General features: G+C 33.9%; 1 protein-coding gene across 4 annotated transcripts in view; it reads right to left on the reverse strand.

Annotated features, from left to right (window-relative positions):
* Window positions 1-21,868, reverse strand: part of FBXL20 (F-box and leucine rich repeat protein 20) — a 99,037-nt gene that overhangs the window by 31,476 nt on the left and 45,693 nt on the right. For all 4 annotated transcript variants that reach the window (XM_019747614.2, XM_074319444.1, XM_019747615.2 and 1 more), the window contains exons 2-6: window positions 21,734-21,795; window positions 8,358-8,412; window positions 5,600-5,674; window positions 4,164-4,258; window positions 3,579-3,647 (exon numbers count right to left, since the gene is read on the reverse strand). In XM_019747614.2, the coding sequence (XP_019603173.1) occupies window positions 3,579-3,647; window positions 4,164-4,258; window positions 5,600-5,674; window positions 8,358-8,412; window positions 21,734-21,795 (356 nt within the window). The remainder of the gene's footprint in view (window positions 1-3,578; window positions 3,648-4,163; window positions 4,259-5,599; window positions 5,675-8,357; window positions 8,413-21,733; window positions 21,796-21,868) is intronic.

The following is a 21,868-nucleotide window of genomic DNA, read 5'->3' on the forward strand; positions in this document are numbered from 1 at the left end:
CAAAGAACCAGCTTCTAATTTCATGGATTTTCTCTGCTCTATGTCTATTTGTTATTTCATTGATTTCCACTATTACATTTTTAATTTCCTTCCTTTTACTTATTGTAGGCTTACTTTTATTTTTCTAGTTTCCTAAGGTGGACGATTAGATCTTTGATTTTAAGCCTTTCTTTTCTAATACCTTTATCCTCCACTTTTCACTTCATGCCACTTCACTTTTATGAAAGTCCTACATTAGTACCTGTTTTTGCTAACTGAAAGAAATCTGAAGAGACTTTGTTTTTATGAAAAGTGAAAAGCAAAAACAGTGTTCAGTATTTGTTTTGCAGCAAGCAGTTATAGAGGCAGCTAGCACCCCAAGCAGTGAGAGTGGTACCACCAAGCTTCTTCCCCAGGAACTACATTCAGCATCTCAGCATCAAGGCACCATAGCTTTGAACTGTGTCTGTGAGCATATGTGCCTTATCTTAATTTATTTCATGCGTCTGTTACCAAGATTTGTCCTAAGGTAATTGCTTCTATGCTTTATGCCATTTTGGCTTATAAAGGGTTGCATAGGAACACTCTTTTGGATAGCAGGGGAAACCTGTATAAGCATTTAAAGCTGTACATTTTGCTGTAAGCACTGCCCTTGGTGAACTTTACAAGTTTCAAATGTTGTGCTTTCATTATCACACAGCAAAACATATTTTCTAGTTTTCTTTGTAATTTATTCTTTGATTCACGGGTTATTCAGAAGGGTGATATTTAACTTTCAAACTATCCAGATATGTGTTATAGATTTCTACTTTAATACTGTTGAGGCTATAGAATACTATGATTTGAATCCATCTAAATTTATTGAAATTTGTTTTATGACCCATTACTTGATATATCTTATTGAATAGTCCAAGTGTACTTGAAAAGAATGTTAATTCTGGTGCTTTTTGGTACAGTATTCTATAAATATCAATTAGGACAAGTTCACTGATAGTGTCGCTCAAGCATTCCATAACTTTATTGCTTTTGGTTTGTTTTATCATTTACTGAAAGAGAATGGTATTATTAAATATCTTTTCCATCTACTCTCTTTCCTGAAGTTTACATCATCTTATATAATAACCACTCCAACTTTCCTGTAACTAGTGTTTGTAATAGTCTATCTTTTCCCATCCTTTTAATTTCCATATTATCTTTAAGTTTTCTTTAAAATTCTTGAGCAGATCTGTTACTTGCTATTTGTAAATTCTTTATAATCTCTGCCTTTTCTGGGTCTGTTTCTACTGACTAGTTTTTCTTTCTGGTTCTTCTTCTGATATCCTGGTATCATTTTATCATTTCCTGTTTCTTTGCATGTATTATAATTTTTGATTGAAAGATAGAAATTCTGTATGCTAAATGTCTATATTGTCTTTCTTTTAAAAATGTTGAGTTTTGATAGGGCAGGCAGTTAAGTTAGTCGTAAATCAATTTGATCCTAAATTTTTCTTTTAATCTTTAGTAGGGCGGGTCTAATTTAGCTCTACTACCAAGGTGTGACTTTTCTGAGGTTTTTGTTAAATGTCTCAAGGTATTCAATGAACTTTCTCTATTTTGGATAGTTAGAACTTCTCCCAGCCTTATTTTTGCTCTGGTAATTCTTCAGTTTACAGTTTCCCAATAATTGTTCTTTCCTTATCAGATGTTCTTTGCTCAGTTTTTGGGGGTCTCAATATGTGTATATGTAGTTTACTATTCAGCCAAATCTATGTAGATTTCTGCAGGCAGGGTAATCCTAGGGTTCACCTTGTATGTTTCTCAGTCCTGTGCTGGAAGTTGTTTAACATATCAAGCTGGTTGTTTTCTATAGTTTTACAGTTTTGTACAGTTTTATAGTTGTTTACAGCAAGAGGGCAGTTACTGTCTGTCATTCATGGTCAGAAGCAAAAGTCTCCATCTTTGATCCTTACAGTTTCTATCTTTTTTCTTTTACATTGTTTAAAATATTGCTTTTTCTAAAATCATTAGAACCAACAAAAATCTGAACACACTGACCAAGAGTTATTTGATGATTTTAAGGATATTAAATTTTTTTTATAGGAGTGATAAAGTTAACGCGCCTTTGTAAAAAGCTTTTATCTCTCAGAAATACGTATTTTAGAAATGTATATTTACAGATTAAATAATATGATGTCTAGGATGTTTATCAAAAGAAGATAAATGATACAAGACTAGCCATAAAAACGATAATTTCTAAAATATCAGTTTGAAGCTGGGCAATGGGTTCACTATATAATTTTGTCTACCTTGGCGTATGTTTAAAATTTTTCCTAAGAAGTCAAAAGTAGATAGAGATAATTTCTCTCAGAGTGGTTATCGCTCCAACTTCATATGGCTGGGTTCATGTGTTTTATTTTGTTTCAGTTCTTAGAGACTGCTTTGACTTCTTTTTGATTTAATTCATGTTTTAATTATGTAAAACATTTACATAGCTATTAAAGTAAAACTATAAAACAATATTTCAGAAGTCTTCCTTTCATCCCTGTCTCTTCATGTTTTCTCTCCCCCACAAGTAACCATTTTTATTAGTTTTGATTATTCTTAATCTCTGACATATTAAGTATTCAAAGGAAAAAACAAATAGGTAATTTATCTAAAGTAAATGTAGAGGGCTACTTGGTATAAAGTCATAGTTGGAGGAGGGATTAGTAAATTGTCTCTTGAATTAAAGATTTCTAAGTCAATCCACAGGAATAATATTTGTTAGTGCAATCAATTAATAACCATAGTCTTTGTCTTTCAAACACTTTTATATATCAAAAGTTAACACTGTTGTGACCTCAAGAAAGGAATAAGATAAACAACGTGTACGCTGTGCTTGGAGTGTTTCCTACTTTCCTTCATTCAAGCAATTCTAAAAATACCACCTATTTTGTGAGGACTTTTTGAACAGGAAGATTCAATGAATAATCCTGTCCTCTCCCTGTGTAATCATGTTTCTTTAGTAGCTTCACTGTATCTCACAATAGGCAACAATTTCCCTACATAATATGTAAATGCCATTTGATACATGTTATTACCAATAGATATCTTTGGGCTGAATGGTTTTTATCTCTAATGTGTCTGTGACAGTAAACTCTCAAGGATGAAGGACTATGTTTTATTTCGTTTATATTGTGACTGACACAGACACAGTATATTCAAAGAGTCATTTAATAAATGCTCTCAATATTGATTATCACAAATTGTTTAGTCCCATGTTTAAGAGTTTCATCTTTTTATAGAATTATCTGTTTACTTTATTATTTGAATGATAGCTATTAGTATCTTCTTGAAATATAAGTAGTTCTCGTAATTCATATCAATAGTATACCTATAGCATATTCACTGAATACAATTTTTAAGTTTCACTTAAAATATCAAGATAGGATTTGGGCTAGATTTCAAAATAAACTTTTTATTCCGTTTCTACTTTAATGTTACTTTCTCCTTTTAAAATATCTTTCCTCTATAAAACCAAAATGAAATTTGCTAAATATATTTCACAGCATGCATTTAAAGCTAGTATAAGTAGGGCACAATGGGTTATGACTTACCCTTCCAAAACATAAACTACTTACGCGTCTGTAGTCTTTGTACATCCATTTAGATTTAGTACTTCAATGTTCCTACAGTTTTGTGCAAAGGTCCTTTATAGGAAAGAAACAAAGTAAAAGGTTTGAAATGAAATGCGAACAATTCTAGGCATTAAAAAAAGTAAAAGAAGATATTGTTATTATTGGTAATATTGGATGTTGGTACAAAAGTAATTCACAATTACAAACATATTAATTTTCAACCATAAACTTTTAAACATTGATCTTTTTGTCAACCAAGGTTAAAATTATCTTAACTCTGAGTAAACAAACCAATCAACAAACAAAATTTAGTCAAGGCTCCAAAAGAACCAGTTATAATATGGGGAATCTGGCTTTTCTGGAGGGGCACTTGTTCTTGTTTTATTCTTAAAACCATACACTACTGGATATTTTTGTGTTGTAAGCAATGTATGTGTATTTGGGTTCAGAATAGCTTAAGAAAGCTCTAACTTTCTTTATAAATAGCTTAAAACCATTTTAGCCTTTTCCGGGTGAGATGGTGATTCCTTTACTTCAGTCAAGAAGATCAGTTTAAAAAGATCAGTTAATCAGTAGTTATGTTGTTACCTTAATGCATTGTCTCCTACCCCAAGACACCCGCGAAGGCTTAACTTTCGTAAAAAGCCCCCACATCTTTTTGAAATATTCTCCACTACCCGGCCCTGTAAAAAAAGACAGGTCAAAAAAAGATAAGCCACCATTGTTTTTGAAAAGAATCCATCCTCTTTTTTAATAATTTATAAACAAAAAGGCTTCTACTCATTTTTAAGACTTAGTTAATGCAATAAGAAAATTTCAACTTACTGTGAGAAAGCTTTCCTGATTAACCCATCTACTTGAAACATGCCTAAACCCTATATTGTTATTTATTTTGTTAAATCCGTAAGATATTCTATATGTGAGGAAGAGGTACTCTGTAGTTCTCTTACGTCACTATATTAAGGTAAGGCTGCCCTCCTGGTTAAACTGCAGCTACTGAAGGATATTAACTCTCTTTATTATTTCTGTGTCCTTTCCAAAGTGCTTACAGATGGTACTCTAAATACAGCAGAGAAGCAATGGAAACTTAATGAAAGCTTGCTGAACAATTTTGAGGGCCATGTTGCTTTAAACATTTAAATCCATGAAGATTAGAGAATTGTGAAAAACATAAATAAAAACCCAGCTTTTTTTTTATGGCAAAAGTTGGCCAGCTTAATGTCAGTTGGTATTATTTTAAAAGTACTTTTAGTAGATAATGGAAAGTTCATGTGCGGTTATTAAAAAACTTCTTACATGGTTCCTCAAGACAATTAAGTTGCACAGGAATTTTAAAAAAATTTTAAAAATCTAATGTAAGTCTTATTTAATCCTTGTAACACAATGAGGAATCTATTATTTCCACTGTCCTGATGAGAAAACCAAGGGCCACAGAGCTCGAATTCTGGTTAAAATAATTAAAGCGTAAACCATTATGCTTCTCCATTTTAGAAATAATAGCAATACTAAGAGATAAAATATGGGGGAGAAGTGAGAAGGGGGGAAAAAAAAATCTCTCCCCAGCAAAAACAATTCAATAAATGACTCTGACTTTCTTCTTTTTTCATTTTCCACAAAAGCTATCTGTAGGCTTCCCAAGAACCAAACAAAATGCTCATCTTAAGAAGAATTTATGCAAATATCATATCCCAACAAGTTAAAATGATGCATTCTTCAATAAGTAAATATAAAATGACTTCCTTAAAATAAGCAAACATAGTTTCACATTTCCACCACAAAACTAAAAAAAAATTTTTTTAGTTCTAGTAACACAAATAATTTAGTATTATTTCAGTAAAATAATTCTGCTCATTCTCAAAAACTGAGTAAGCTCTTGGGAACACCGCAGGCTCCTATGAAGTTCATATGCACTAAAATTAATAGTTTCTCTAGGGAAAGAAGATGTGTACGGTGGGGGCTAATCTGTTCCATGCTGTAATTACATTCTAACAAGAGAAATGGGGCCACACACCACATAATTGTACCTCAATATCCCTCTGGAAATCAAACAGGTCAATTCGTTGCCAGTTACTGCCATCCAGAGCCAGAACATTCCAGGCCTATTTTTAAAGAAAAAGAGACAGAATGAGCAGGAGCTGAAACAAAGGGTAAAAGTCAGCAATATTTGAATTCACAATCCAATCCATTAACAACTGAAATTGACCAAAACATTTCTCAGCACCCCCACCATTAATTCCCCAAAAGTCTGCCTTATTTCTTATTCAAACTTTATTCTCAAGGGTGGCTAGTTAGCTCAGTTGGTTAGAGTGTGGTGCTAATAACACCAAGGTTGCCGGTTCGATCCCCACACGGGCCACTGTGAGCTGCACCCTCCTTAAAAAAAACAAAACAAAACAAACACTTTATTTTCCAATTAGATTATCTCATAAATGAGTGGGTACAGAAACTAGCAGCTACAAAACATCTTAACTTAGGGGCTTGAGGAAAGGACAGCTTGTGATAAGCATCATAGCCAGAAACTGTTTTCTAACTAGGAAGATTCTAGTTCTAATCCCAAAATGAGACAGTTCAGCTGATGAAAAGCAAGGCTGTTAGTTTATCTCTCAACTAGAATCAAGATGAAGGTAAACCAAAGAAAAGAGGACAGTACTCGGAGCATTGCTATGTTCAATTATATTCGCTATCCATAGTATACCTTGGTAGGACTTGAAACTACGATATGGTAATGTGGAACTTAAAAGACAATGTCACTTCTCTGTATACATGATAGAGCCTTAATGCTTTCCTCATTACTCATTTTCTCACTCGGGGATGTTTTTCAGTTCATCTTTCCCTCTAGCTTGATTCAGTGGTAATTTTACGACTGTAAGTTAAAAGACTTCTCTTACATTTCTTCAGTAAGCTAAAGGGAGGCAAGAAAGTTTCTACGCTTTTCAACTTTTCAGGATTAGGTGAAAAATGACTCCAGTAAGAGTTAATTGTTGTGGCTCATTCTGTAGTTTAATCGGAAAGCCTTTTAAAGTTTTCCCTAGTAAATTTAAAGTGTAAACAAGTTTTAACATTGTTGAGTTATAAACTTTAAATATTATTTCTTATTTTAACAATCAAAACCCAGATTTGATACTGACATTCTAAAAAGGAAATTGTGGATACACTTATTGGCCCCAGGGTAACTGTCACACAATCAACAAGAAATGTCAAGAATATGACAGTAAACAAAGTTATTATTCTAGAAATCTTTAAGGTTTTTCTCAGGAGTTCAGTATGTTACTTTTTGTAGCTTCGTATTTTTCCAATGGTTTAATGGCTAGCCATGGGAGACAACAGATAAAACTTTTAAAGTTCATGTGTTTACTAGATTCTCGGGCTAAATATACCTCTGATTTGGTTTGATATTTCTCATTTCCTTATACTACTTTTTCAAGCAAGCAGGAAACATGCCAAACTGAGACTAAAATTAGGAATGACAGGTTCCTCTCCAGTGTTTTTTTTTTTTTAAACAAACTAATTAAATACTTCAGGTACAGAGAACAATAAGATAACTACTGATTTACTATCCAGATTTAATGAAAATTGGCACTGTGCTTTCCTTTCTTTTAAATTAAAACCTATTAAGAAGGAAGAGAAACCTGCAAATGAAAACAACAATTAAAACTCACTCAAATCAACATTCCTAAGATGAGACTGCAACTAAACAGGTTTAGACATTGGCCTGAGTATTTTGTTTCTCAATGATGACCTCAGTTTCATATGGAGACAGAAAGGAAGCTCCACTCATTTGTATAAGGCATGGCTACAGCAACCACTCAAGTATCAGGGACAGAAATGAGATTTAATAGAAATCATCAAAATACTACTGATTGTTTCCAAGATAGCTGATGCACAGATTTAATATGGCTTTTAGGATGCAGAAATTACATGAAAGTTAGCAAGACACAGTGAATTTTTCTATGGCAAGTTTCGTGGGGTTTTTTTTGTATGTTTGTGGGTTTTTTTGCAGAGTGGTGTTGGTAACTTGAAGGAAAACTGGGACTATCTGCAAAGATAAATGCAATACTCTATGATATAACCATATTACACATCCAGCACCTAGAATTGTACCTATAGCAGGTTCTCAATAATAAACAGTTGTTAAATGAACAAGCAAAAAGCCATTGTACTGTTTATAAAAAGATAATTATAAGCACTCATTCATTTTATTCAGTTATTTATTATGTATCTTAAAGCAATTTTCCCACAAGAGATACTATTCTTTATATTAATAACAACCAGTAAGATTATGATGTTTCACTGTTTTGTCACAACAATATCAACTGACAAAAATGGATAATTAAGTATAATGTAGAAACTGAGAATGGAATCTGGTTTGCTTCTACCATTTTTAAAAATTAAATTCTAGCTACTGTTTTTTGAGGGAAGACTACAGGGAAGGTAACACGAGAATTAGAACCTCAAGAGCTTTCTGTGCATATGTATAAAATGAACTAGAAAAAACAATGAAACACTATTTTATTACAATTCTGAGTAGAGCTTAACCTTTTAATTTGCATGTTTAATGCTTTTCCCTCTAAATGTATCCTGTTTGTATTATACAAATACTCAAGAGTTCCAAAATATTAGAGACAGTATATATAGAACTGTAGAATTTTGCCATGGGTGAAACAACATCCTTTGAAACATAACGTACAACTAACATCTCGAGTAAATGGTTCACTTACTACAGAAGCTAGTATCATCAATATTAGGAAGGGGTGCCCCTCTAATTATGTCAACCATTCTTACCCTGGAGACCTGAGCACAGCGACACAAGGTAACAACATCCAGAAAAGAAAATATCCTAAAAAGAGACAGAGACAAACTATTATATGATAAAGTAGAGCAATTTATAAGGATAATACTGCCCATACAAAACATGAGAGAGAAAGTAATCTTTCACTTGATAATATACGTATAAGTATCATACAAGTTCAATTACTTACATCAAGAGATGATAAAATATTTCTAACTGATTCAATTTTTTTTAAGTAAAAAAACAATTTTTACACTTCTAGTTATCAAAAGAAGTAGGCTGAGAGAGGATATCTTTATAAAGAATTTTACATTTATGAAGAAAAAAAGATAAAATAATATTGTAACACCCAAAAAATAGCAACTATAAAATGTTGTCTGTATATATATTTAATTCTAATTTAGGAAATTACAAAACTCATTTAACAGATGTCAGAAAACACTCCCTCGAATTTTTCTCAGTCTTACAGAGGTTAAATATTTATTTTAAAGCACTGTTATTTGAAATAATTTATTTGCTTAAAGTCTGATAATTCTCTCCACTATAAGCCACTTGTAAAAATAGGTCAGAGCATCCTGGGAATAAAGTGAATCAGTCACTTCTGCTTAAAGCTCTCCTTATTTATTCATGAGTACCCTTAAAGATCATTTTGATCTGAGTAACAAGCTAAGCCCTTCTGCAAGTGGCAAAATATACAATATAATATATACTTTAAAAGATTCAGATTCAAGTAAAAGCTTCTGAGTTAGTTTAAAAGAACAAATTTTTACCGTTTAGTGAATAGAGACTGTCAGTCACATTTTAGAACTTGAAATAAACTGAGTTAAAAATTACATCAGACAGAAGTTATGTGCATTTAATAAATAATACTTTGTTTTTTAAACTTTTTTTAATTTAGGTAAAATACATATAACATGACATTTACCATTTTAACCATTTCTAAGTGTACAGTTCAGTGGCATTAAGTACATTCACACTGTTGTGCAACCATCACCATCATCCACCTCCAGAATTTTTTCACCTTCCCAAATTGAAACTCTGTACCCATTAAACAAATAACTCGTTACTATTTCTCTAACTGCTGGCAACCACCACACTACTCTTTCTCTATGAATTTGAGTGCTCTAGGTACTTCATGAGAGAAAACATACGGCATGTGGCCTTTTGTGATTGGTTTATTTCACGTAGCATAGTGTCTTTAAGGCTCATCTATGTTGTATCATGTAATTCCCTCCCTTTTTAATGCTGAATAATATTCCATTGTACGTGTATACCTCATTTTGTACATCTGTCACAGATGAAAGGTTGGATGCCCTTCGTGTGCCCTTGAGGTGGCCTTGCTACCCCTCTCATGGCTCTCTTTATAGAAAAAAATCTATCTTCTTCAACAATGATCACCAACTCCACTCCCAAATAAATATACGCACCCCCAATCTTGGTACCTCAATTCCTAAAACAATAAGTTTACCTAATGCAACAGAACATTTCTGTATTGCTGATATGCCAAATCATCATGAATCCCCGAGCAATTTGTATAAATATAATATTACACATGGGGGGAGAGGCACAGGTGAGAAACTTTACAGGTAACTATCCTAGTTAGACTTTAGTATCCTTTCAACAGAAAGGTTCTCCACAAAGGAAAGCACAATAGATAAACATGAAACATTAGGCTGGAGGTCAAATACAGACTTAGGAGACTCTCTGTAGCACACATCCCAATAATCATAGTTCCCTTCTTAGAAAGTACTGACTGGAGTTCTAAATGTCAAGATCCCCATGAGTTAGCTTTTCACCTAGATGTTGACATTAGAGTACATGAAAAAGAGAAAGAGAAGACTAATACAGTCGCTGTACTCCTTCATGCAAGTAGTAAGAACTTGGTCTTCCCAGTCTTGATTTGGCTCACTAGGAAGGTAGATGTGGTAAGCTTCAGTGCTTAAATGCCTCCTACCACTCCACAAGTAGTCTGTCTCAATGGCTACTATTATTTAGTAACCTTTGACTTCTATGTATTCTATGTAGTTGACAATGGAGATAATTATCTGGAAAATCCCAAATATAAGAATTGGTGAGATAGGATGCCAGGATTTTGGCTAGTGTGATTTTTTTTTTTGGGGGGGGACTCACAATTGAGTATTTATTCTTCCAAAGGCAGTAACATTAACTTAAAAATTAAAAAAAATCCTTATACTTATAGATAGGCATTTGTAGGATAAAACAAGGGGAAATAGTATTGGTATGTCTATATAATAGGACAGGATAATAAACTACATTACACTTAGCACCTCTCTGCTTTACATCGTCTTCAGGCTAGGTATCTTAGGCTGTGTTGTTCACAGTGGTCCCTTTCTCCACACTTTAAGCTTTTACATAATTCCTTCTGAGGACACCTATGTCCATAATCAGAATGGTTAAGATCAAAGAGATAAGAAAACAGTTGCAATGAAGGGTCTGCTATTATTAAAGGATCCTGCTTGACTGCTTCAATAAAAGTCTACCATCATCTCAACATTGTTGAAAAACTGACCTAGCTTTAGGCTGCTCAGGCTTAAGCAAAATAGGCTTCTCCTTCCTCACTCTTGATGAGGAAAACAAGCAAGCAAAAAGACCTTGGCCAGGTTTCTGAGACATCATGTGGAAGACAGGGTCTAATTATACATAAATCTTATTGCTACACAAAAAAAGAAAGTAAAAACCCAAACCCTTAATACTAAATCCTTGGAGGAGCACATGGGGCTGGCTGTTTAAATTAATAATGAAAGTAGACTTTAGGGATACGGTTACCCATGCAATGTTTTATAAAAAGGATTTATTCCCAACTCCTTTTGTCTTCGCAGTCACATGATAAACATCCCAAACCTTCTTAAACCAATACCTCTTTTAATACAGTTCTTTTTATTAAAAAAGTTAAAAAGCATAGAGTGGTCCTGGAGAGAAAAGAACAAAATGGGTAATTCCATTCACATCACAGGGATATATATGGTACAACTTTCTTGGAGAGCAAATTTAACAGTGACCATTAAAAATATATATACTGTATCCTGTAGAAGCAAAAGTATGAGTAAAGATGTTTTTCAGAATGTTCATGGCAGCATTATTAATTGAAATATGGAAAAGTTAGAAATAACCTTAATATACATCAATAAAAAATGCTTAAATAATGGTACATTCATCCAATGGACTACTGTACTTAGCAGCCATTAAAAATAATGAGGTAGAGCTACATGAACTGATCTTAAAAAGATGTCAATGATTGTTAAATGACAGAAACAGAAACAAGAATAGTATTTATACGTTTTCATTTTTGAAAAATATAAAATATGTATACGTGAACATGCATGTAAGTACTGTACATGTTTGTTACCTCTGGAGGGGATTACAGGCTTTTTTGGAGGGGGCTGTTAAAAGAGTAGGGATAAGAAAACCATTTGTTTATTACTTTGTATATTTTTTAAAAGTGTTGGGTTCATGCGTATATATATTTTATTTGTTAAAAAACATTTTAAAGATACTAGATGAAGTTCTTTGGCCACGTAATGGTTTAAGCCTGCTTTGAATTTACAGGGTACTTGTCTACGTTCTGGAAGAAACTATACCACATTTTCAAAATTGTATACTTCTTACTTTTCAAAAGAGACTATCAGTTTTCAGGACTTATTCCTTAAAACTGTATGCTAGTGTCTTTATTTCAAACTACAGATGCAGATTTACTAGGCATCTGTTTAAGAAAGAAGATTTCAGGTATAATTATGACATTAGTTAGTATCCACGATCTGTGGAGAACTCTGTTAAAAGCAATGTATGTTACCTGTAGCTATCGTGGAGTTATTTGAGCTTTGATTCTTTAGACAAGAATAAGCTATAGACTAAGTTATAAGAGTTCTCTATACACACTTGGTTATTAATGTGAACACAAAGATGACATCTTCCGTTATTACTAAGTGAACCAAGGCTTGCAGAAACAATCTCTGTAAGATCAGATAATCTTCAACCTCTTAAATTAGGGTTGTACTTTGATTCCTCCTACCTTTTGAGGGGGAAAGTGCTGTTAAACCACCGTGGTCATAAAGAATAGAAAAATAAGTTTTCTATGTGTTTTTGAAATAATTTTATTGTCACAAATATGGAGAGGACACATCAGACAATTGGTTTTGTTATCCACTACTTCCAGTTAGGTATTATTTTAACCAAGATTATATTCAGCAGAAATTATGCAAACCTAATCTATTCATGTCTGGTAATCCCATGTAGCACATGAAATCATTTAGTTCCTTAGGTGTGCAAGTAACTAATACTTGCAGTAGCTGCAATCTGTGACCTGGACTGGAGCCTGAATCAGGAAGAAAAACCATTTTCTCCCCTTTTACTATTATACAAAGGACACTAATGATACGATTGGTTAAAACAGGGATACGGTCTGTTATTAGATAGTAATACTGTATCAATGTTCATTTCCTCATTTTGATTACTGTACAGTGGTTATTTACGAGAATATCTTTGTTTTTAGAAAATACACACTGAAGTCTTGAGGGGTAAAAAGCATCACATATGCAACTTACCTCAAATAGTTCAGGAAAAAAAAGAGACAGAAATGATAATGCAAGTGGGGTAAAGGTTAACATTTTGGGAACCCAAGTAAAAGGTACATGGGAATTCTCTGAACTATTCTTGCAATCTTTTCAGTAAATCTGAAATTATGTAAAAATAAAACGTTAGTAAATAAAAAGTAAAAAGTATGTTAAAAATCTCAAAGGAGTGGTGGGAAATAAAAAAACAAACAACAGCCACTGGCTTAACAGGAGCCACACACATCTAAATGGGTCACACTGTATTCTGCAAGCTAAATCCTACATCCAAGTCTTGTACCATAATACAACTAACATGCAGAAAACACATGAGCTTCAGGAAACAAAGTGATCGTTAAAAAGTACTTTTAGATAGTTTTCATAAAATTGAGCCTGATTTCTTAAGATTATTTTCTAAACAATGTTTTCTTCTAGGATAAAGTTAGCCATATTCCCCTGTCCTCAGGACAGCCCCGATCTAGAGAGACATGACTTTAGGGCTATTATACTAGCTTCACAATATCAAGCTGAGCCTGGAGGGAGCTCCTGGTGTTAGAATGTTTAATGGTAGAAAGACAAAAAGGACTTGAAAAAAATTAGTATCCTCACATAGCCAGATAGCTCTAATCTCAAAACACAAACAACTCTGTGTGTACACGTATATACAGGACATACACTGAGGCGGTGTGTCTAATATGTATCTTATTAATAGTCTATCACTGCCACATCAAGGCAGCATAGAGCTGCTTGCTACTGGCTAAGAAAATTTGGGGCCAAACAAGGCCTGAAGTCTCCCCCTGACAGAGCTAAAATGAAACACCCAATTTACTCCTCAGAGTATCTTTAAGTTTTGTTCCTCCAGGCAATGGAATATTAAGCTTGGCAACATTAAAACAGCAAATGGAAATTATAGAGAAACAAGCTATAATAGACAGGCAGCATCCCATTTTCTAATGGGCTGTATGTGCAAAGTTTGGAAATTCTCCAAGATAAACAATATTACAAATGATGGTAAACTTGTCAGGCAAACCTTAGGGGGGAAAAATCCTAAACTACAATACTATATATTATGAAAAGAAAACAAACAAAACCCAAAAACACTTGAGTCTCAAATCTTGTAATATAATCTGAATCAAAGACCCTTTGCCTCTGTCCAAAGAGGAAACAACAATCTCCCAGATGTCCCTCTCCCGCACTCCCCTTCTCTGTCTCGTTAGTCACTACTTACCCATGAAGTATGTCTCACTTCCTTGGAAGCATCTTCTAAACTCTCCAATGTTGGTTTTTAAATCCTACATGTGAGTTTGCTGTAATATTCTAGGCAAACCTCCATTATATCTCTGTATTGATTATTTTGCTGTCTGTTTTCTTTTACTACTCAGTGAGCTTCTTGAGGACAGTGACTCTTGCTTATTTCTATATCCAACATAATACCTGGTACGTTACAGGTCCCTAGTAAATGTTCTGCTCCTATATTAAGGCTTAAGGGGATTCTAACTCTATGACATTCTGGAAAAGGCAAAACTATGATGACAAAAAGATCAGTGGTGGCCAGGGGTGATAGGGAAAAGAGATAAATAGGCAGAACACACAGGATTTTTAGGGCAGTAAAAACACTCTGCATGATATTCTAATGATGGATATATGTCATTATACATTTGTCCAAACCCACAGACTATCTACAACACCAGAGGTGAACCCTAACACAAATATGGATTTTGGATGATTATGTGTCAATTAATGCAGGTTCAACCTTGGTTATTAAAAAAAAAAAAAAGCAAGCCCCATTCTGGGGAGTGATGCTGATAATGGTGGAGGATATGCAGCATGATGCAGGAGGCACATGGGAAATTTCTGTACCTTGCTCTCAACTTTGTTATAAACCTAAAAGTGTCCTACAAAAATAAAGTCTTTAAAAAACAGAGTTTTTAAAAAATAAAGTTGAAGGAATACAAAGTACAGCAATGAGGTCTGTGCTAACTCTTAAACCTTGATTTTAGCATCTGGCTGCTAATACAAAATAAAATATGCATTTTTTAATTCTCTCATCAAAGAAAATATATAGATTAATTACAACAGTAAACACAAATTAATTGCAACAATAAACATCATGCATATGTTATACCAAAAAAATAAATGTTTATAACAGTTATAATAAACTATTTTTGCTAAAAATCAGTATAAAACAAATCGTGCTGACTTACTTTTCTTGGTATTTAATAAAATATATCACTTGAACCCTTCTCCCACCCCCGAGAAAAAGCTTTAAGGGAATATAATTTAATTATTTTAATACCTCATGGCTTTCATAAAGAACTGTCATCCTATACAGTGAAACCCTCAAGGATGACTAAAACCTGTTTGTCTTTTCACTAAAGAAACAGCCCTGTACTATAATGATTTTTAATGTTTCTATTTATCAGTTTTTATATATTCTCCCTTATTGTCGGATTGACACATCTTAAAACTCAGTGGGCCCTCTATCAGCATTACTCTCTGATCCCATTTTATTTACCACAACTCATAATCAAATTTGAATGAACTGTGGCTAAAGAAAATAAAAAAAAGAGTAAATAGGGCCTAAGAAATGACTGGCAGGCACTCTCTGAGTAAAATGCACATTTGATCTTTCTGCTTACTTTCTGTTTCATTGCTTTGTTCTGGGTAATTGAAAAGGCCAGAAAACTAAATGTTAGATAAGAGTAAGATTTTCTGTTCTTTGACTTAGGAACATCTGCCAACTTGCACCTCAAAGCTGCGAGACGATCACTTTTGGGAATCTTAGAACCTGATCACATCATTTTATGGTCTATGGGTAAAAATAGAACTAATAGTAATAAACGTCACATTTTTATAGTACTTACTATGTATGTGGCAGGCACTCTTCTAAGCACTTTACATTTATCAACCCTTTTGATCCTTATGATAACCCAAAGAGGCAGGTACTGAAATCCTAAATTTTCAGTTAGGAAATGACAGAATCCAGGGAGTTAGATTCCAGAGTCCATGTTCTTATTAACCATTATGCCTTTAAAAAGGAAACACACACACACACCATCTATCCTGAATGCGTAGTAATTAAACTGAATGAAAAGCTACTAGAAATCATCAATGTTGTAAGCTTCCTCATATCAAATATGAAATCGCATGTGTGCAGAGAAGAGTTAACACAGCAGGCCTATCCTTAGAAAAGCCTGCTAGTAATATTGGTCCTTGGATGGCATCTGAGAACTTGGATTTTGGTAGAATTCCCCCTACTTGCTCAATGAGCCTCCCTGGTAGACATTTTTACTTATGTTGTCACAACTTGTTGCTGGAGGAATTAAGTGCATTCTGTGTGAGTCCACTGGGAAAGGACTCTTGGAAGCTGACTCCTGGTTTCCTATTTCGCCCCATGCACCTTGTCCCTTTACTAACTTTGCTTTGTATCCTTTCCCTGTAATAAATCACAGCCATGAGTATGACAATATGCTGAGTCCTGTGAATCCTCCCAGTAAATTACCAAACCTAGGGGTGGTCCTGGGGACCCTCAACACAGCATGATTATCTATTATAGACCAAAAAAAAAAGAAAAAATCCCAGCCAACTCATTCCTTCCATGCAAGTTCACAAAGTTCATCTCCTACCAACTCACACATATATATGACATGACAATTAAGTCCCAATACCTCTAACAGTTGAAAAAACAATGACAAAATTTTAGATTCTTATAAGTAATAATAATCCTCATTCTGAAACTGTACTTTGTTTTATAGCTAAAAGGGCATGTGTGGGCTCAAGCAATCTTATCCCTCATGTCATTTTTAGTTATATCATCCTCAGAAGAAATCTTTGAGAAACAAGTCACTTTATAAGTAGCTCTTAGAAAACACTAAGACTCTTTGTCTTATAAACACTGACATTCATTTTTCCAGAGGTCCTCCTAAATAAATGCATGTGGCTCTGCTCTGAAAGAGAGTGCTGTCAACCCTGCGAACTGAACTTCACATTATGCAAACAGTAGATTCCAGCTTGCTACAGCATTAATAATAAACTGTTTCAGAAGGGAAGGAAGAGAATCAGTAAGTAAGTTAAAGCTAAAGGAAACAAGCACACTTGCTTAATTCACGGGTAACTTGGCTATGGCCTTGCATTTACAAGGAAATAGTATGGTCCTAACAACACAATTGTTCTCCTTGTAGGTTAATAATAAATGTTGAATTGAATGATGTAACATGTAACTTAAAATCTAACCACACCAAATGTTGTATATTTATTCAAGTGCATTTTAACAGAACACTTACATAAGTCTCAACATCTCTCCCCACAAGATACTTATCCATAATGAAGAAAAATAATTTCACAGTGGAGAAACAGACACTATCTTAACTAAATGAGCAAAGTTAACATCACCAGTCATAAGCATAGGACATTATGTGCCTCCCATTACGATACGTGGAGAAGGACACAACACAGTTTCTGTAGTGTACGTGCCTAAATGCATAACCTAAATTTAATCCAAGGAAGCATCAGACAAAGCCAGATTGAGGGAGATTCTATAAAATAACTGACCAGTACTCTTCAAAAATACCAAGATTATGAAAGACAGACAAACTAAGGGACTGTCCCAGATTAAATGAAACAAAGCAGGCACAACAATTTAATGAGACACGTAATTCTGGACTGAATCCTGGGCCAGAAAAAAGATGTTACTGGGACAACTGAGGAATCTGAATAAGGTCTGTAGATTAGTTAATAGTACTGTATCGATGTTAATTTCCTGATTTTGATAACTATATTGTTTAATTATATAAAATATTAATTCTTGGAGAAGGGTAGTCTCAAAATTCTTTGTATTATTGTTGCAACTTGGTAAAGTATGACATTCCAAAATGAAGAGTTAAAATAAGAACATCTAAAAGATACAGAAAAGCCTAATGAAAAGTAATCTTTTCTTCTATTCCTATCTTCCAATTACCCAGTTTCCCTTCCAAGGGGCACCTACTGTTTCTAGTCATGTGCTATTTACTTTAAACAAAATTTAAACTTTTTAAGGAAATAACACATTCAATGAATTTCAGTAAATTATAAATACTCCAGATTGAATGTATTAATATTTATACTGATCTACTGTTATATGTTTAGGGTAATGTCAAAGATATCAAGAAGCATCTTTTCTATTTGTCTTTAATGGTTTAAACAAAATCTATGTTTTATACACTTAAATGCATTTATAAGTAGTATGTTTCATGGTGTCAAATCATTTCCTTCTTTCCCAGGATATCAATTTTACTCTGTCTCCAATTTAGGAAGGGATTTGTTCCCATCGGTAAGTACAGAATCGATTGCTTGGAACTCAAGCTCATTTCCTCACAAAAGTCGTATCATATGTGCTAGTTAGGTTCCCTACTTACCTTAGAAAGCAGCCAATTTAAACTACAATGTACACAAGGGTCAGTTCCAATAGAACACATATAAATTAGAACCAAATTCTCATTTATAAAAATGCTGCTATGAAAAAAATATCTCCAGTATTCCAACTTGAGAAGTCAGGCACATACTATCCTTCAATCTCCCCCTTTTTCAAACCTCTCAACTCATGACTACTCTTTTCCACACCCTAGAAAAAGAGCCACATACTCCTAACTTTTCTTCCCACAAGCAAACCCTCGCATGGTAGTGAGCTAACCTAAGTGGCAAAGGTAGTGCTTGCGTGGAGTTATATAACTTTTCACTGTAACTGATGCTGAAGAGTGAGGAGAGAAGGCAGAATTAAGGAGAGAAGATTTATATCTGGGTGTGTGTATATATGGTAAATTGTAGTACTGTTCACATATATTCACATATGCTCTCTCTTATATAATTCCCCACCCCATCAGTGTTAGGCTTGGATATGTGATTTGCTTTAGGCAATGAAATTTAAGTGGACATGATATATGCCACATCTAAGCAGAAGCTTTAAAATCACTTAGGTGATCGACCTGGGTCTCCTGTGCACCTGCCCTCAGCCTCAGATACAGGCTGCTCTTTTAGTCTTCTAGGGATGAGAAGCTAAGTGCAACAGACCCAAAGTCGACCCAGTAAGACAGCAAGAGCCAACCTGATATAACGGTAAGAAAAAAAGCCTCTGAGATTTAGGAGTTTTTGTGGTAGCAAAATCTGGTTGATACAGGAATTCCTCTTCATCCAATATCCCTCACAATACTATCTGGCAACGACAGACTTTATAGCTTACGGACAGCTATTAGCGTGAGGTCAGAAACAGTGACTAAATCAAAGTCACAGTGAGATATCACCTCACACCTGTTAGAATGGCTACTATCAAAAAGATAAGAAATGACAAGTGCTGGCAAGGATGTGGAGAAAAGCGAACCCTTGTGTACTGGTGGTGGGAATGTAAATTGGTGCAGCCACTATGAAAAACAGGATGAAGGTTCCTCAAAAAATTAAAAAGAGAACTACCATATAATCCAGCAATTCTACTTCTGGGTATTTATCTGAAGGAAACAAAAACACTAACTCAAAAAGATATCTGCACCCCCATGTTTCTTGCAGCATTATTTACAATAGTCAAGATGTGGAAACAACCTAGGAGTTATGTATCCATCAATGGATGAATGGATAAAGAAAATGTGATATAATACAATGTAATATTCAGCCATAAAAAAGATGGAAATGTTGCCTTTTGAGACAATATGGACGGACCTTGAGGGCATTATGCTATTTGAGACAAGTCAGACAGATCAAGACAAATTCTGTATGATCTCACTTGTATATGGAATATAAACAACAACAACAAACAAAACAAAAAAACAAACTCATAGATACAGAGAACAGATTGGTGGTTGCCAGTGGCGTGGGGAGGGGGTGGAGGGTGGGGCAAAATGCGTGAAGGTGGTCAAAAGGCACAAACTTCCAGTTATAAAATAAATAAGTCACAGGGATGTCACATACGACGTGATACAGGAACTGGAGACATGGTGACTACAGTTAATAATACTGTATTGTATATTTGCAAGTTGTTAAGAGAGTAGATCTTAAAAGTTCTCAACACAAGGAAAAAAATTTGTAACTATGTAATGATGGATATTAACTAGATTTGTTGTAATCATTTCGCATTATACACTAATATTGAATCATGTACACTTGAAACTAATATGTTATATATCTATTATATCTCGAAAAGAAAAGAAAAGAGACAGTGACTAAAGCTAGAAAGGAGAGGGGCAGGCAATGCTGCAGTCTGAAGAAGTACAGAGAATGTTTTCTATGTTACCCTCATCTCTTGTCTGGATTTCTTTCATAGCCTTCTTACTGCTCTCTACTCCTATCTCTCAATCTGGTTGGCACATAGTACCAAGACCAAGCCTTTAAAAATATAAACCCCCCAAAATAAAATATAAACCAGATCATGTCACTCCCCTGCCAGATCATAAGGAGTCTTGTAGGCCATAGTAAGGAATTTGGGTTTCATGGAAAAAATGCAAACATAACAGTGTGGCCACTTACCAAAGAGTCAAATCATTTCCCTAAATTTTATTGAGTCTTAAACTACAGTAGTACAAAATAATACTTCATATTCAAAATAATGGCATGATAAAAAAACTGAAGTATGTCTTAGTGTACTCAGTTTATAATACAAACATAACCTATTTAAAAAATATTTCTCTTTAGTGATGGCTAAAATTTTGCTGAAATTTGAGGGATATTCAAGATATTACTCAATATATACAGAATACATTCTCCAATGGCTCTCGGTAGTCTAGGACTGTTTTTTCAACTATAGTAAACTAGCATGTACATATGCATTGCTTCTATGGAAAAATCCAGTTCAAGTTCAGTTCAATTATTTTTTTCTTAGTATCTCCAATGTGTAAGGTACTACATAAAGGTTTATAGAATATAGTCCCTGCTTACAAGGATCTTGCAATATAGTGGAGTACTCAGACATACAAATACTTAGTAATGCCAGGAATATTCGTCTTTACCAACACTTAGGGCAGAGATAATTTTCCACCCTGAAGCAGAGATTGGGCTGATTTATGGCTAGATTGCAGAAGCAGCTAAGAGCAAAAAGTAGGTGCCTCTGAGCACAGTAACTTGTTAACTTCTAACATTTGCAAAATAAAATGTACCTTTCTTTCTCAGTCATGATAGTCCACATAAGTGAACAAAGAATGGTGTGATTAGGTACCCAAACAATGAGCACTGAAAATAGCTCCTCTGATGCCTGTTTCTTCCTAGGTGATTCCTAAGTCAGACGTATGTAAAGCAGGAGCTGTAAGTTTTATGTTATGGGTAACCCCCAATGTAGTCTTTACACATTAAAAATAAGAATGGTACAATCATAAGTGTAATACAGGAAAAGAAAGAATTTCAAATAACTTTTGTCTTTTTATCTTTAAAATACAGGGTTGCTAACTCTTCTAAACAGACCTCGGTATATGCAATATAATGTTGCAAATATAAGCAGGGAGAAGGAATGGGTTAGAATCACTCTTCAGAAAAATCAATACTATACCAAAATAAAATACAATCCCTATTTCTTATTATATACAAGAATAGGATAAAGGGAAACTGAGTAAATAAAATCATATATAGATACAAACTGGGCAGGAGAAACTTGTTACTAAACATTCAAAATCTTGATTCATATCTAGAAAATATGAAGATTGTTTAACAAAAGAATCAATAAATTTACAAATTCAGATAATCCAGATTCTATAATATATAAAAATTAGCAATAAGTCTACAAGGTTTTAAATAGATAAATATGATATACACACACACACAAAAAACATAAAATTAGCACTTAGACTTACCGTAATAAGAGTTCTTTGGGAAGTTTTTTATTGATTACAGCTTCATCACTATTTGAGAACATCTGCAAAAACAAAATCATTATGTCAAGTGTTACTTAACATTTTATTATGTTCAACTCAACAGTTTAGAGGTAA

This window comes from Rhinolophus sinicus, linkage group LG15 (genome assembly GCF_036562045.2).
Source record: "Rhinolophus sinicus isolate RSC01 linkage group LG15, ASM3656204v1, whole genome shotgun sequence".
Taxonomy (NCBI): Eukaryota; Metazoa; Chordata; class Mammalia; order Chiroptera; family Rhinolophidae; genus Rhinolophus; species Rhinolophus sinicus.